Source organism: Tinamus guttatus, unplaced genomic scaffold, assembly GCF_059628265.1.
Source record: "Tinamus guttatus ecotype Peru unplaced genomic scaffold, ASM5962826v1 Tinamus_guttatus_pri_ptg000410l, whole genome shotgun sequence".
Classification (NCBI taxonomy): domain Eukaryota; kingdom Metazoa; phylum Chordata; class Aves; order Tinamiformes; family Tinamidae; genus Tinamus; species Tinamus guttatus.
The window spans coordinates 208380-225737 of record NW_028288944.1 but is presented as its reverse complement, the minus strand read 5'-3'; the positions used below and the strand labels follow the sequence as shown (position 1 = coordinate 225737).

General features: G+C 38.1%; 1 protein-coding gene across 1 annotated transcript in view; it reads left to right on the top strand.

The window, feature by feature from the left end:
- The window catches only part of PLPPR1 (phospholipid phosphatase related 1), a 115674-nt gene that overhangs the window by 43403 nt on the left and 54913 nt on the right, over positions 1–17358 (top strand). Inside the window, exon 2 of the mRNA XM_088531368.1 lies at positions 8618–8726. Coding sequence (XP_088387494.1) covers positions 8664–8726 — 63 coding nt within the window. The 5' untranslated portion in view covers positions 8618–8663. The remainder of the gene's footprint in view (positions 1–8617; positions 8727–17358) is intronic.

Genomic DNA, 17358 nt, shown 5'->3' with positions numbered 1-17358 from the left:
ATTGTTCCATTTATTTCCAGTGATCATCTGTAGTGCTCTCAGTAGGATGCAGTTATACTTCGGTGCATACAAATCTGTTTGCACGTATCCACAAATCTGTATAATACTTAATCTTATATAAACCTTATATAATACTTCATTATTTTCTTTACTGTGTACAATTTACCTGATAAAATGTAGGTATCTTATGTTAGCTATGTTAAAAGATATGATTTTAAATGCACCATACTCTAAGAATTGTCTCCTCAGTTGAAGGAATTTCAGAATTTGTTTTTGTATCATACAGTTTTTATAATCATGTTGATTTTATAGTCCTTTAATTATAATAGTTTTGGTAACAACAAATGGTTTGCTGTAGAAAACAAATGCTTTAGCAGATTTAAAAAATGACTATATATCTCAGTGGGCTTCCCTGAGACTTTTGCAGACTTGTGCTTTTTACACACATTGTGTACTGTAAGTTCAACCTGATTTTGAAATGCTTTGATGCATCACCTGAATAAATCTGGAAGTGAATCTAAACATTTGGCTCATCTGATTTCTCCTCTCATCCACCAACTGAATCAATATGTATATGTATTTCTAGGCTTATCTCAGCATTCCCACAGCGCTGTTTTTTCACTGTGACCTGTATGAACTCCCAGCAAAAGCTTTGGCTTCGTAAATTGTAGCAGGAAAGAGGGAGGAGAGGGTTTGGAAGTCTTCTCCTGAAGATCTCCGTATCGAGATGGGGAGTAGTCCAAGTTATTGCCTGACACCTCAGACAAGCCTTTTTCTTCAAATAAAAAACGTCACGCCATTGCTTGCATAGTGGAGGGAAGTGCAAAAGGGCCACTCACTTCTTCTCTCTCAGGGCCTCTTCCTTCTTGATGCATCCTCTTGGGCACTGTCTGGGAGCAGTGCACTTCAGTGCCCTTCCTCAGCTTGTGCCCACAAAAGGGAAAAGCTGATTTGGAACGAGGTCTGTTCTGGTAGAGGTATTTGTGGCATCAAGAAAACCCTTCTTGGCTGGTGAGACTGTGACCACCCAGTTTCTCCTGAAAGCAAAAATCAACTAGAACAGGTCATAACCGTAGCGCTCTCTATAGGAGGCTGTAACAGATTGCTCTAGGCTCATACACAGATTGAGGGCAGAAGGATACTGAGAAGATTAGAGGTGCTGTGAAGATATTTAAGACAGTAGCCTTCTTTGGAGAACATCATCACATTTCTCTGGTAAAGCATCATGCTTATGAACTTTAATTTTTTTTTGAAGTGTTCAGACTTATAAGCCCTATCTTCACCCTGCCCACATATAATTTTTATGCGTTTGTGAAGAGTGTGAAATGAAATCTTTATTCTATTTTAATTTGCCAGTATTTCACTTGGAAATTATTTTTAAATACTGGCCTTCTGTCCTTATCTGGGACAGAGAAAAGTGTGTGTGCTTCTTCATTTTTTTTTTCAGGATTTAAGAATATGTTTCCTGTCCTCTGATGGAAGTTTTGGAAGCACTACAGTCTTTGGTGACCTGCTTTGTCCAGTGCAGCATAAAACCTTGCAAATATGAGGATGAATTTCCTCATTTTTGACACAGCGCACTTAAAATAGAATGCAGCCCTAAATCAGGAGATGGTTAAGAGCTAGGCTTATCAAGGACTGGCAAATAAAAGGACCACCTATCTTAAAAGATGTCCAGGCAGAGGATTGATAGGAGCTCTGTTTTTCTTTTGATATTTTCAATGAAAGTGTCTTCAGGTACCTGTGGCTGCTGTGCAAGGTTTCATAAAGTGAAACTTAATCACAGATCCTTCATGAAAGTGTTCCAAGGAGCCTGAAAGACTGTTGGTTAGGGATTAAAAAAAAAAAAAAAAAAAAGATATTTTGACCTTTTATTTGTAGACTGTGCAAATGGGACACTAAATGTAGAACGCTACTGCAGCATTTCCAGACTGGCTGTTTAGCATATAACTAAACGGAGTATCCATGGCTCATTTAGTTCGATTGCAGTGCTGAATCCTGAATATACTACTTTTTGAATTCTAAAGTGCTACATTTTCATTAACCTGATCATTATTTATCTCCAGAATTATAAGTCCTCTTTTTCTATAAAGTGAAACTGAGGCACTGATTGCTCACCACCCCTGTCAATTGTGTTAATATGAACAGTATTAAAAATATGTGGAGCTTTACCTTATTAGAAATAAAATAAATGAGTTACGCATTTTGCATTTGTTTCAGAGAAGTTCATAAGACTCATTAATTAGGTTAAATTAAGATGAAGTGCCTTCAGGTACATGAGCAAAGGCCAAAAATAGTCCTTTTCTTCTGTCCATGAATATGCGTGACTATTTCAATTAGATTCATTTTTTAAAATGTGAAGGAATGAAATGAGAGCCTCAATAATTAGTTTTATCTTTTTTTGAGCTAATTGAAAGTTAGGAGTAAGATGGGTCTTGCTAATTGCATGGATAAATTCAGTGGTATTTTTTACAGAGACTGTTTGAGATTTTTTTTAATATGATTCTTACTTCATTTACCATGCAATGATAATTCTTTTGCAAGAAAGGAGAGATGCTTTATCAGTTACAGCAGGTTAAACTGTCATTATCCATGTGGTTGTGCTGATTTAATATCCCATTATAAAGGAGTGTCATTCTAAGCAACACTGAATATGTGATACACTGAACATTTTAGCAAGGAGTTCAACACCTCACTAAATGAAACAGATTAACCATGATGACACTTCCAAACCTTCAGGGCAAGAAGAGATCTGGGTGGTGAAGGATAGTTGAAAACACTACTTTTTGCCCGTTTTGTTTTCCCAGGTGGTAGGGAAATGCATTGCATTTGCAATTCCCATAGCTAAGTTTGGGGCTGGCCTTTGAGTAGGATCTGTGTGGACAGAAATCATCACCCTGTATAAAATCTTGGTCCAGTATCATCAATGGAGATTTTGTCACTAGCAGTTGTAGCATTGGGTTTTCACTTTCTTCCCTGCAGTGAAAAATTGCTACGAGGTCTCTGCTTTGCTTGACATAATGCTTGAACTTTCTGTAAGTGGTGCAGATGCCTTATTGGGCTCCCTGTCCATAGATTTTATGCTGCTGCTTGTCACTCCAGCACTGTATAACTTTCCATGTAAAGCTAGTGACTGTAAAAGAAAATATTCCTAGCAGAATCCCTAACATCTCTAATTTTACTTTTTTTTTTTTTTTAACCAAAAACCTGCTTTGAGGTTCAACACCTCATTTGTAAGAGATTGGTGGGTTTAGGAATTCAGATAGCTATTCATATGATGACTCTTTTTGTATCAAGGATTGTAATTTTAAATATGATGTGAATAATATGAATAATACACCATTGCAAGACATAAAATGGTTAGATAATTTAGGTCCAGATATGTTAAAAGCTTATCTCTGCTAGCAGAAAAAGATCAGACCTTTCATCAAAGAAAGTGTTCTTCTGATTTACTAGACAAGTATTGCAAAAATGGCTGTAGTGGTGCTGAATGTGTGTTGTTTTACTTTGTGTATTAGGTTTTCTTTTTTCTTTTTTTCTTTTCTTTTTTTCTTTTTTTTTCCTGTTACTATTATGGATTTGAATGATTTAAATAATTTCTGCATATGTATTTACGGACGCTTGCTTGGCAAGCACTGTCACTAAGAAGCCAATTTCTTCAATTAGCCATAGCTTAAGAAGAATCTGGGCATTTATAACATATGTAGTATTTATTCTCTGATGAGATCTGGAGCTGATACACTGAGCTCTAGCTTCATTCATTCACCTTGTCTTCTAAGCAGTGTTGCAAACGAGAGAGTTAGGAACTGCTGAGATGTTGTGTTTGTGGAGACTGAGACACCAGGCAAGTCTCAGTCTTAAAACATATTTATTTACTAGGCAATTTCTCTTTTAATTACTAAAAACCAAATATCAATTAACAATGAAGTAGCAAACATATTGACTGAACACTGGACATAATTTATTTGATGCCATGCTGTTGTTTCTGATGACCACTGTGGCTCTCTGTTAGTAAAGGCACAATAGTAGGATTTGAGAGTCTTCTGATGGTGGAAAGCCAGGGTGAAAGTAGGTATCCTTTCTATTATCAAACCCCACTCTGTGTCATCACTGTTTATATCCACTTTTCCATAGCTCAAGAGCAATCTGATCCAAAGAAGATAGCAAACTGGCCTCTTTTTTGGGGGGTCAGAATTAATGTGTTCTGCAAAAAGCAAACTCGATGTCAGCTGTCTGATTCCTTCCTTTGCTACAGGAGGTTGTCCAGTCCTTCTCACTTTTCAGTACCTCCAAGGATAAAGCCCTCACAGGCACTCTGAACAACATGCTCAACTGTTCAACCTCCAATATATTTGAATGTAGAGCAGATGGGACAAAATCACAAACAGGACTTCATGATACACTGTCATGTTAACTTCTCACATGGTTTTTTGAAATGATTCATACTAACATTCAGTGTTTCTGATCACATTGGAGAGGCTAAAAATCTCTGTTCTTTGGCCTGGAAGCCATTAGGTACCCACTGTCATCTTTTTCAGGAACATCATACTTCAGATTCCTGGAGCCTTCCTGTTATGTCTTGATTAAGTTTATGTGACATAGAACTTTGGGAAACTTGAAGTGTTTTAACCCTCTACTATTCTGCTTGCAATCTGATTAAAATTAAATGCATGTTCATTGTGTGGATAGTAAATTGAGACTTGGTAAAGTTCCAGAGCAAAACCATGAGACTGTCAAGACTTAGTGCATGTTTGATCCATGCTTGTGCAGAGCTGTGATTTGTTTCCATTCACTGTATTTTCCCTGGGAAGAGAAAAACTTTGCTTGGTGTTGCAGTATCAAGCTAAGAGAAACCTTTATTATTTAAGTGTACAGTCACTAGCTGCATCATTCTTGTGTTGGAATTTGCAAGTAAATTTGAAGTGTAGGGATTGTACAGTCAAGTGGATAGAGCACTTGGTAGGAGACTGAAGGTCTTTTTTTCAGCCTAGAAATTGAGCCTTTGCATAATGTCTGACAAACCACTTCAGCTCTTTCTGGCCTTGTTTCCCCTACAGGAAAGAGGGGACTGCTTTTGAATGAGATCTGTGGGAATTTAATAAATAATGGTGATAATAATACAGTTCTCCATGAAGGTTTGAACTGTCATTAGTTGGAATTTGTTTCCTTAATTGAATTAAGGTTTCACGTGTGCAGTTCTGTGTATCAGTTGTGCAAGCTGATCCTCCATGGACCAGTGAAGAAGTTTTAGTGATTGTTTACCTTGTAAACCAAATTCTTGTTTTAATGGGAACTAAGATGTTTATAATGGGTCCCTGCTCTTCCACTGGTCTCCCATGTCCATGGTCCACTCAAGGTGTCCCTGTTCCAGCATGAGTATCATTTCCCCACGTGTGTCTCTCCACATTTCTCCTCCCCTCTTGTGTCTCTGCCTGTGCCTGCTTTCACATGTGTCCTGACCTGTCCCATCAATTTTCTCCTGTTACTTGAGGCTATTACCCTTCTTATGTACTTTCTATGTCTCTATTTGTTCTCCCACGAGAAGTTAGACAATATCCTCCTACACCTAGTTCAAGGGCTTTCTGAAAATGAATGTAGGGTAAACTGAGTAAAATGAGAACTAATTAGTGCTAATTAATTCACCAATATTGTATTATCTGACCACACTACTTTGTTTTAAGAGCAGAAGCATCTTACAGAGCTCCAGATTATTAATATTCCCTTTACATTATTTAATTAGTTGAAATACGTTTGACCTATTCTACTCTGCAGTGCTCACATAGCAGGCATGAAAAGGTCACAGCTAGTGGAATCCAAATAGTTTTTTTAAAGTTATAAGTGTTCCTTAACACTGGAGTCAAACTGATAAAAATAAGAATAAAAAAGAGAACTCAATAGCAAATGCTAATTAAAGCTGTTTTTTCCTGTTGTTTTGGTCAGAGACTTTTCACTATGAAAATTTGTTTGATGGGAAGAGACTATTATGGATTATAAAATCAGACTGCCACTAAACACCAATTTTACACCTTCTTATAATTCCATGATTCTTTGGGCAAATATATCTCTGACTGCTGGGCATACTGAAGCATCAGGGGCTTACTCAGGTCTGTGAGTGCACTGTCTGTGTACTCATCACCAGCTCAAGAGGAACAAAGGTTGGTGTGAGCTCTCCAAAGTCCCGCTGGTCATTTTGAGAAAGTGAAAAGATCTGTTATATCAGCTATAGGCAGGCAAAGAGTTTCCCCATGCTATGAGAAGCAGCTGGCTTGACCAAGGAATCAATTGCTTCGTGCAACAGTTGCTTACATCTAGCATGAATGTGTCATTAGAGGACAGAAAGCTGACGTGCCCCATAGGCAATGTGCATTTTTACACCAGGGTTAGATAATAAACATGAAAGACAGACATAGTGATACATATTTCTGGTATCAAGAATGCCTGACAATAAATTAGGCAAAACTGTATGCCTAGTAAAAGAACTTCTTTGCTCTACCTTGACTTCAGCAAAGCTTTTGACACAGCCTCCTGTGCCACATGCTCTAGATGTCCCTGCTGGAGCAGGGGGGTTGGACCAGATGATCTCTAGAGGTCCCTTTCAACCTTAAGCTTTCTGCCATTCTGCATTCGGTAATCTGTGCAGTTGTTTGATCATTTCTTGAGCATATTTCTTGAATTACTGAGTTACCTTTCAGCTCTCTGCTTGCATTAGGAACACATAGTAGTCACAGCAGCTGGAACGGAAGGCACAGCTTTAAGTTATAGGACAATGGGATGAAAATACTCAGTTATTTCTAAGCCTGATCTGTGCAAGCATTCATGAATATACAGGATATTGACATCTTTGTACTAAGACATTTGAAAAACATGATTTGCAACAGGATATTCTGTATCCCTAGGATAGAGAAAGATTTTGATGTAGCAGTGCTCTCTAAGCCATTCCCACTCCTAAGTCTACCATTCTACCGCTCACCATGAGTTGGCAGAGCTAAAAAGAGGACCATGTGGTACAAGAGATTGCAGCACGAAAAATGTTAAGAATTGAATGATTTTTTTTCTGCAGTTCAAACTGGTTTGGATTAACTTGTTCTTTTTGGAAACAATGACATTAACCTACAAGATAAAACCCATGTACTTATCTCCTAAATAAAGCTGAAGTGTGTTTGGAGAAACAATCATTTTGAAAATTCAGAATATTTGCATGTATTGTAAGGGAGGAGTGCCAAAAATATGCCTCAGAGGCCTTTTGTTAAATATTTTATTTGGCTCAAAACTGTGTTTTTCAATTGTTAAAAGCTCAGAAGCTATCTTAATACAAGCTGTGCCTTTACTGGTCTTCACTGGCATCACTGAAGCCAGGCTGAGGTAATGCAGTTCTAACAACATGTGGATCAAAGGTTTCATAAGCATCATGTCTTGCAGATCTTGGCCAGATTTTGAAGAATTGAGATACAAGTTATGATGACATAAGACCAAATGTTACATTGAAATGGCATGAGCTGCAGTGACATCTGCAATCCTTGATAGCCGAACCAGTTTGTCAAGCAGAGAAACTATCCTCTGTTGAGCTCTAGTGCCGCATAGTTTCTAGCTCCCCTCCTGAGAGCTTGTGGAGAAGCAATGACCTCTCTTTGGACATCACAGTTGCCACATGCCAATGCAATTGCTGCCGTTATGCCCAGACCTCAAGCAAGAGGCCATGCAAGCAAAGGAGCACCATCCTCTGAAAAATATATCAGCTTCTACCTCTTTCCTCCCTGCGAAGCTGACGCATGGGATGAACCCTACCTTGGTCAGGAAAGAATTTCTGTATGAGTGTTGAAAGTGGGGTTGGGTCCACCAAAATCTGTGCTCTGTCTTTATGTGCTTATATTTAATCTGAGATCAGAGGATTTGAAGTCAGACTGAGCTTCCGAATGTGTTACCTCAGGCATGCACAAGAGCACATGTACAGTTAAAATTCTCTATGCTACTCCCCATTTCTCTCCTTTCATAATTTCTGTGTTGTAAAGAGATTAAATACCCCATTGCAAAGTGTTACAAGGTTATGTGCAATTAAAACAGTCAGTAGCCTGAAGTAATAGTAATTAAGAAAGTTTTTATGGGTTAATGTACTAATTTATAGCAGGTCAAAAAGACACTGAGGCAAGGGTCCAATCATGTTATGCTTGCTTCTCTCAGGTTTTCCTGCCTGAATAAGCCATGCTATCATCTTAAATTGTTTAAAGTTATGCAGATAAGCATTTTGATCTGGTATAGAGTAAGACCTTTTAAAAATAAAAGTTCACAAATTAATTTACATAAAATTCTGGATTGAAGAAAACTTATAATGTGGGCAAGACTGTGAGTTTTGGGCTAAAAATACAATTTTATAGTATGTCCCGGGGAAGAATTCTTGGCTTCCGAGTGGATGGTAATTAGGAGAATACGTTTTTGTCTTTATTACTAGGGTCTATGGAACGTGTGCCTTACAACAGGCAACGTGTTTTGTAGAACAGGTTAAAACTTCATGTTCTTTGCTCCAGCATGTATTTGGGTGCTCCATGATATGAACCGCTTTGTCTTCAATGTGTAGTTTGCAAAAAAGCTTACTGTTATATCTTTGTCTTGTGTTTTTCAGAATACTAAAATTTTGTACGGTGCCTCCCCAAGAAGTGTGATGAGAAATGGCTTTAGGAAACAATACCCAGAGGAGCTATTCCATCATCCCCTGTTTCATCTTTGTTGAGGTGAGTGAGCATTCACATGGTTCAAAAATTAACATTAAATTGCAGCGAGGCTAGGAGGCACACAATTCTGCCCCCTTGGAATAAAGCCATTTTTTCATCCTATTGTTCATGAGGAAGAATGATTTTTTTATCTGATAATATTCAACATGTCACTGAGACAGGGAGACAGTATGAAGACAGTTCTGCATGAGTTAGCCAGGCCTCAGATGCTAGCATGTCAAATCAAGTAGATAGTGTGTTTTCAAGGATTTTCTTCACCCAATTTGCTGGCTATTCCTCTTATTGCAGTGCAGAAATAAAAGGAGGAACTGGTACTAAAGGCTTATGCCAAATGACTAGTCAAATCTTCTTGTTTTTCCTCAGAGCACTGACCTTTCCCAGCGGACATAGTAAAAGGCTGCTTTGCAGGACTTCTCTAATCCCTGCTCCCTTGTTTATAGTATTCCTTGTTTACAATATCTCCTTCAACCAGGAGATCCAATTCCCTGTTCATCACTCTTCACTGTCTACGCTACTAGCTTAGCCCTAAAAACAGAGACGATCCCTGGGCACTTAATGTAAAGTTTTCCTTTAATGTAAAGTTTTCCTTTTGACTTCAGTGAGCAGGAGGAATGTGGTTGGAAGCTGAAGGCAGAGGAAAAGCGAATGGCAGAGCTCAGCACAGCACATCCGGAGTCAGAGAGTATGAGGGTGGCTGAGCACTGTTGTGCTTTAGAGGGTTGTGTCGCTGTCAAAATGTCCTGATTTCTGGAAAATCAGCCCCTGCTTTCCAGGAAAACCAAAAGGCTGCTCTTCCCCTCCATTAAAGAAAGAAAGAAAGATTAAAACGGGGAGAAGACCAACAGTAAGATCGAAAGAAAGCCTAGATTAGAAACTATCAAGAATAAGATGTTTCATATCTATTACTTAGCATGAGAAGTCTGAAGGTTTATCAGTTGGCAGTCCATGACAGTGCTATAAATTGACCTTGCTATAGACAGGACTGGCATGAACATAAGAATTTCCTTTCGAATTGACAAAGGAAAGGAAAAAGAACTATTAACTGCCCAAGTAAACTTTCCTTGTCCTTTCACATACTAGCCTTGCTGATTAAAACTTAATTTTATTAAGAATGTATCAAAAGCAGGCAATTTTTGAAAGTATGTTCTCTTTCTGCTACACTGGATGAAAACACGTGCCAGCTGTGTCTGTATTTCCTCCCTCTTTGTCCATTAATAATGTTCAGTATACTTATTGCAACTCCAAATACATAGACTTAAATCAAGTATTGTAGCTATTAAAAAAACAGGTAGGGAGTCTCATTTCCTTCTGGAAATAGAGTTAGTAACCACTGAGTCTGAAAAGTCCCCGTAAATCTGAATGCCCACTGGAAGTGCTTTGCTTTTCATGATGCTATGGCTCTGATACAAAAGGGAGCTAATTTTAGATGAGCTTCCCTAGAAAACAAATCCCTTCCTGGATTTCATGAGCTGGGATGCGTCCTATTTTTGTAAAGTTGCCACAAGAAATGATTAGCTGAATAATACTTCTCCACATTTGCTGAAGTCACATAGAGGACAATAAAACATGTTGCCTGTTTTCTCTCATGAAGCTTTTCCATGTGAAAACAGTTGTTTTTCTGACAGCAGACATACTAGCTTGTCATGAGCAAGGAAGGAGTAGATATTATTACAGTTTGGTTCCGAAGGCTATAATACCTCTCCCCACTGTCTTCACCATAGGCTGTTTTCCCTTGGTTGTGAATTTTGAGATATTTGCTCTTAACAAAAAATGGCATCTTTTTTTTTTTATCTGAATGTTGGTCACATCATGTGCCATCCCAGTAGGTATTTGTGAACTGTCTGATACACAGTGTGGTTTCAATAAGTTATGATGGCAGCGGTGAAAATGAAGTGTCACAAACAATTGTGGCATTTTAAGTAGCATTGTGCTTCAGTCTGTACAATTTTATAATTTCAGTGGTTATTCACATTCCATCTTTCTCGTTTCATTTTCCTTACTCCCAGCTAACTTGTAACAGTTATTATAAAACTTGACTTAAAGATGAATGGCTCATTATAAGAACTTATGCCCCATGTCTGACTTTTTATATTCAAAACAGGAAATTTTAAATAATATAGAGGTAGCATGTAACATCTAATATATAATGGCAGAAATGTTAAATCAATGTTTTCCGTACCTAATTAGAAATGCAATGCCATATTAAGAGTAGGTTTAAAGAGTAGTGGGAAATCATTAAACTAATCTCAGCCACTTATCAAATCTAAATATTGGGGTTGGTTTTCTAGGTGCTTCGTTTGTATTATAACAGGTATCATTATAGGCTGGCATTTGTCACCAGGCATTCATGATGAGTTATTATGTTAGATTTTGTTAAAGGCATAGGAAGTTGATTAGGAGATATACTAATGATTTCCCTTTCCCAGCTCCCTTTTGCACAACAGTGAAAGGAGCCTCCAGGGGCTCTAACTAAGCTCTGGCTCACATGACCCTGCAGAAGATATGAGATGATTGAAGCAATTACATCGATGGTGCTGGGGGCAGTGTATGGGCAGACGAGTCCTGCTCCTGGAGGATGGATGCTGCAAGCTGCTGGCAGCTGAGAAATAAGAGTGCCGAGAGCCTGGATGCCCTGGAGCACCTTCCTTCTCCAGAAGCCTCCGGAGCTCGGTGGGGTTGGTGGGGAGCCCAGAGCATGCTGCCAAGCCTGGAGATAATTCCTCAGCTCATCTGAGGCCTTCTGTTTGTCCCAACAATTGCAATAGCTCATGGCAGCCCATTTGAGGATTTTTGACAGGTGAGGATGATTCCTAAGGTGATCTTGAGAATTGTAAGCAAGCACAAGAGAAAATGAGAGAAGCAGCATCTAGGAAGACAAGCACATTTCTCTCACACATCCTTCTTATTTCATGCATTTCTTTGACTTGTGCTGGCTCTGGTTGCCGCAGCTTTTTGTAGCTCCTCATTTCCTCCCTTCCTCATATTGCTGGGGCACTAGTGACCAAGTGCTACCAGGAGCATCTTTAATGATGTTTTAGCACAGCTGCCTTCTTATTTTACAATTGTACTTTGAAAGATCTAGTCCAAGGAGTGTTGTTCTTTATCCTCCCACCCACTGCAGAGCTGGCATTGGCTACTGCCTACTGTCTCAGAGCAGTCACTGATGATTGAAACTATTTGGAAGGTAGTTCAATTTTTAAGTTACTGTCTATATTAGTTCGACAGTATTAAACTATTGAGATAGTGAAGAAATATACTTGTAGGTAAGGGTGGAGAAGGATAAAATTATACCTACCATATGTTGGTTTTGTACCCAGCCTTTTCAGAGTTCCTATATTCTGCAGATAGATAATAAATTTTCAGAACAATTAAGCCATGCTCCAGTGTAGGCAACAAATATGTCAATGAGCAAGGAAAAGTGGAATAGAGGTGGGAGAATTGTAACGTCTGGCAAATTCCAGTTTAATTCCCAAATGGTTGCTGAGCTGCCATGAGGACCTGACAAAGCAATGCTGGCTCTCGTATCCTCTCTGTTGAGCCTGTTTGCGTTGCTAGTTTTCTAAAACAAAACTCATGTTAGGTAAACAGAGGGGAGCACCTTAAAATGTGGCTTTGATTTTCGTACAGAGTGATTACACCTAGTTTCACAGCATTTTTGACACCTATCATTATTAACTGTAACACAGTGTAATAATTGCACTTCCCAGTAGGTGCTGGAAAGATATCATTAGATATTGTGAATGAACAACATTCTCATGTATGTTGCTTCAGTGGGGAGGCATGCAACACAATGTTGCATGTTGAAAACAAGCAACACCTCCCATGGAAAATACTCCTTTATCTTGTGTTCTGGTTAGATTCTAGTTGTCCAAAAAAAAAGAAAAAAAAGAGAAAAAAGTGAACTTTATTTTGGAATCTCTGCTAATGTCCCCTCATTTACTTCGTTTTTCCTCCCATTCCTTTTCATTCTAGGTCGAGGGCTTATTTTACTCTGAATTATCTGAGGACTTATTTCCAGGCACAAGACTCAGGGGAGCTGAGCCAGAGCATCTTATACACATCAAAACATAGTAATTTTCTCGCACCAGGTTTAATTAAACTGTCTTAAACTGATCAAAGAGTTATTGAATGTGAAATGACTTTAATGTGACTGATGTATGGCTCACATTGTTCTTCATTGTGGATTATTGTAAACCTGACAATGAAAAGGTAGGTTAGGGCAGACTCAAGTAAATAACACCATCAAATCTTAAAAGACTGGACATCTCTCAAATTCTGTAATCTGAAGATCCTACTTTTGTATGATAAATTCATTATTCTGCCTTCAGGAAAGCTTTTGCAGGCAGAGTGGAAACTGTTTCTTCTTGACAACTAACTATACAGTGCATTGTGCTGAAGATTTTGTAAGGAAAATCTCTCCCTTCCTTGAAGCAAACAACTGTAGCGTAGTGAAAATTATGGCAGAATATGAAACACTAGTCTTTCATCTACTCTGATGTAAACTTTGATTTGAGCCTGTAGATGGTAGATGTGCTATAGCATTATAGGATCCTTGTGTCTACAGTCCTCAGAGTAATTTTTCATTTGTGTTTTACTATCTTTTAATACTGGATTCATTGGGTCATTAAAGTGACAGTTAAAATCTAATGATGAGAAAGAAGAGTTTTGAGTTTCAGGATCACATAGGTGTTTCTTCTCTCTTTTCTCTGAGTGATTCTTTACCAGAAAGATTTACAAGGTACTAAGATCATTTGTGTGAGACAAATGTGTCTTGAATGCCTGTTTTCTGGAATATCACAGCAGGGATTAGGAAACTCTGAAAACATGCTGAATTTAGAACAATCGGTATACGTAGCACTTTCTTTTTTTATCTACAAGTTCTGTAAACTTGAAAATTTTACTCATTTGAGTCTGCTTGCTGGCATCCTCTAATTTTGAACATGGTGTTTAGCAGACTCTGGGAGTTCTGCCAAAGTCTCCCTGTTCAGTGGCACTGGTCTTCTTCTCATCTGCATGTTGTAATCATCAAAGCAACATTTGCAAAAGGCATAAAAAGTTCTGGGAACCACATTCTGTCTGTGTTTCAAAAACAGAAATATTTCTCTTCTAAGAAAAGTTTGTTGATTGCACTACAGCTTTAATGATGTGTTTAAAGCTACATAAGGAACATCCAAAAATAGGGTTACAGTTTTGAATGTTCAAAAAATTGAGTTTGATTTTGGGATAGCGACATCTGGGTGTCCTAGAAAACTCTGATTAACTAGAAACTCTCATTAACAGAAAAGACATTCTGAGTTGAATTGGTTTCCAGATAGTTGAAATAATCGATGACTCTCTTTTGCGACAATATCCAGGGCCCAAGGTGCAGAGGTTTTTTTTATTTTCTGCTGAGGCAGACCAGGATCTCCAGGGGTTTCCATGCCCTGAGCCAATCCTTTCCTTTGTGACAGTTGTCTTTTATGAACATAACAACTTAAATCTCTCTGTGCCTGTTTTCTCCATCTGTAAAATGCATCTGGTAGTACTTGGCTGCCACACTGGGTTGAGATGAGGACAAAATATCCTAAGGGACATCTCATGTGCTGGTGTTGTATAAACTCCCCATCATTAAATCGTCTAGTTAGACTGACTCTGTGAATCGATGATGACAGATACGGCACAAAATAACTGTAGTTCCTTTTGGAGCAGGATGGTATTTCTGAGTAATCCCCATGCTTTGGTCACTTCTGTTGCTCAAATTTTGTTGTTGCTTATTCTGTTCCCTATTCTGTTCTCTCAGCATATATATTTCCTTCTGCTGCTGCTCTTAAACGTCTCTATACGTTCCCTGTTTGCCAGTCACTCTTTATTTGCTTTCTTTTTCCCTCCACTAAATACCTCCTTTGTTCCAGATGGCTACATAACTCCGTATTGTAAAACTGGCTTAATCTCAAGGAATAGTTGTCTGCTGAACATTGGATTAATTCTGTTAAATTGCTAGGCAGCTTTAATGTTACCTGACAACAAAATAAAACTTTGCTTTCTTAAAACATAATCCTTGTAGGCATTTAACAATTAGGCAGAAAACGTTGAACCTTATATGGCAGAAAACTTGTGGCTGAGATGAGTGCTCAGGAAAAAAAAACAGATTGCTATTTGATCTTGCTTTACTTCTCAAGAATACTGACTTTTAAAATTAACATTAAGGGGTTACCAAGATGAATTAGCTTCTTTACTGTATTTTTCTTAAAAACATAAGTGAAAGAAGGACGGTAATGCTGCTTGCAGTCATGTGAGGCCCACTTCATGCCCTCTTCATCCTGAAAATTCTCTGTCACAAATAATCTCTTTGACATCCTGGATAACATCTTGGGGTTTACATCTAACTAATTTCATGTAGCTGTCATGAGAGAGGTTAAAGGTATCAAGAATTCTTTGCCTTTATGAGTGATAAGAATTGCATTCAGTAATAGTCAAAAACATCAAAAGCCCATTGTTTTAGCGATTTTACTGTAATTTGAAAATAGCCAACACTTTTGAGAACAACTTATAGCATCTAGGCACAATAAACAGGTTCATGAGGGAAATTATTTTTTTAATCTTGCGGTAGTTAGGGATGTTGAATTTCCGTTGTTATATAAATAGAGAGATGCATATTGTCAATTTAAAAGTTAAAATAAAAGATGGTTTTGGTATATGACTGCTAGTAAAGCTAGTAATCAAAAATATTTGTGTGTTTATAAGGAAAACAGTTATAAAGCAAAGTTTCATTTATGGAAATTTTCTGCATTACAGTAGAAGTACATACTTCAACAAACATTAGTGGACGTATTTTCTAAGATACAAGATGACTATGACTAGAACTTTTAATTAGGCTTAAAATTGTTAATAAAATGATAATAAAATCCATATGAGAAGGTTTTTAATATAGGTAATAATCTCCATGAGAGAAGAGAATGATATTATGGATGAAAATAGCTGCTCATTTTTCCCCACTTTTCTTTTGACAAACATACTTAGATTTTTATGGTTGTGTTGCAGATTATGGAAGACCGTTAATGTGTTACTTTTTTTTTTTCAAACTTCAAAATCTTAAGGATTTTTTATATTTTCCCTCTTCTCCCAACCACATCATGCTGAGTTATTTATTTCTTTATGTGTATGAAAAATTGGAAAACATTGTAGGAGCTATTAATTATCATATCATTTAAGTCCTCGTATTAAAACTGAGCCAATTCATCTGATCTGCATCTGCCTCCCCTTTTTTTTATCTATTTAGTATGTCTTAGGAATATCTCTTAAGTTTATTTAGCATAATACTTAATTTGCATAAGCTGCATGAATTTTTAAAATGTGTCTATAGGAATGAACAGAGGTTTTTAATCTGTACTAAGTAACCCAAAGTACAAGTATGCATTCTCCCAAGAGCTACTCAGTAGAAAAGGTCTAAGAAATCTCCCAGCAAAAGAAGGTGTATAAAGTATGCTTCAGAAAACCAAATTCATTCAGTTTTTTTAGACAGTGATTTTGATGTCAGGAAAACTTTGGAAAACAAAGTAGCGTCTCTTTCTTTTTAAATATCCCATCCAATTTGATCATACTGCCAAAGGGATTCTCTCCCGGCCACTGAACAGCTACATCAACCATAAGATAGGATAGTTTTGCTTAAGCAGTGTTTTGTGGGTGAAGTCATCAGGACCAGTCTTGCAGCAGACAGACTCATACAAGTAATTTAGCTTTTAAACAATATTGGCATTGTGTGTTCTTCAGAAATTGTTGTAGAGTTTAAGAAACAGCTTTAGGAATCAGTCTGCCAAGTCTCATGCTTCTTTTCTAAACCTAAAGTATTGCACCAACTTGAAACATCCCCAAGATACTGACAGAACATTTTAGCGTCTTTATTTGGGAAGCAAATATCTTTTGAATTATGGTATATACTTCTTTTGAAGCACAGAAAATAATTTGTCACCAGCATCTGTAACCATCAAAAAATAAATAGTTACAGCTACTATGGAAACCAGAGAATATTATAACAAATAAAATGCAGTTTTCTGGGAATCATAGAATCATAGAATCCTTAAGGTTGGAAGGGACCTTTAGAGATCATCCAGTACAATCCCCCTGCACACACAGGGTCACCTAGAGCATGTAGCACAGGACTACATCCAAACAGGCCTTGAAGATCTCCAGAAGAGACTCCACAACCTCTCTTAGCAACTTGTTCCAGTGGTCTGCCAGCCTCACTGTGAGGAAATTTTTCCTTAAGTTCTTGTGCATCTTTTGGTGCTTCAGTTTGTGGCCATTACCTCTAGTTCTGCTGGTAGCCACCAGTGAAAAGAGGCCAGCACCATCCTCCTCACTGCCTCCCTTGAGGTACTTATAGACACTGATTAGATCCCCTCTCAACCTTCTCTTCTCCAGGCTGAACAGGCCCAGTTCCCTCAGCCTCTCCTCACAGGGCAGATGTTCCAGGCCCCTGATCATCCTTGTAGCCCTGCGCTGGACTCTCTCCAGCAGCTCCACATCCCTCTTGTACTGTGGAGCCCAAAACTGGACACAGTACTCGAGATGTGGCCTCACCAGGGCTGAGTAGAGGGGCAGGATCACCTCCCTCGACCTGCTGGAGACGCTCTTCTTAATGCACCCCAGGATC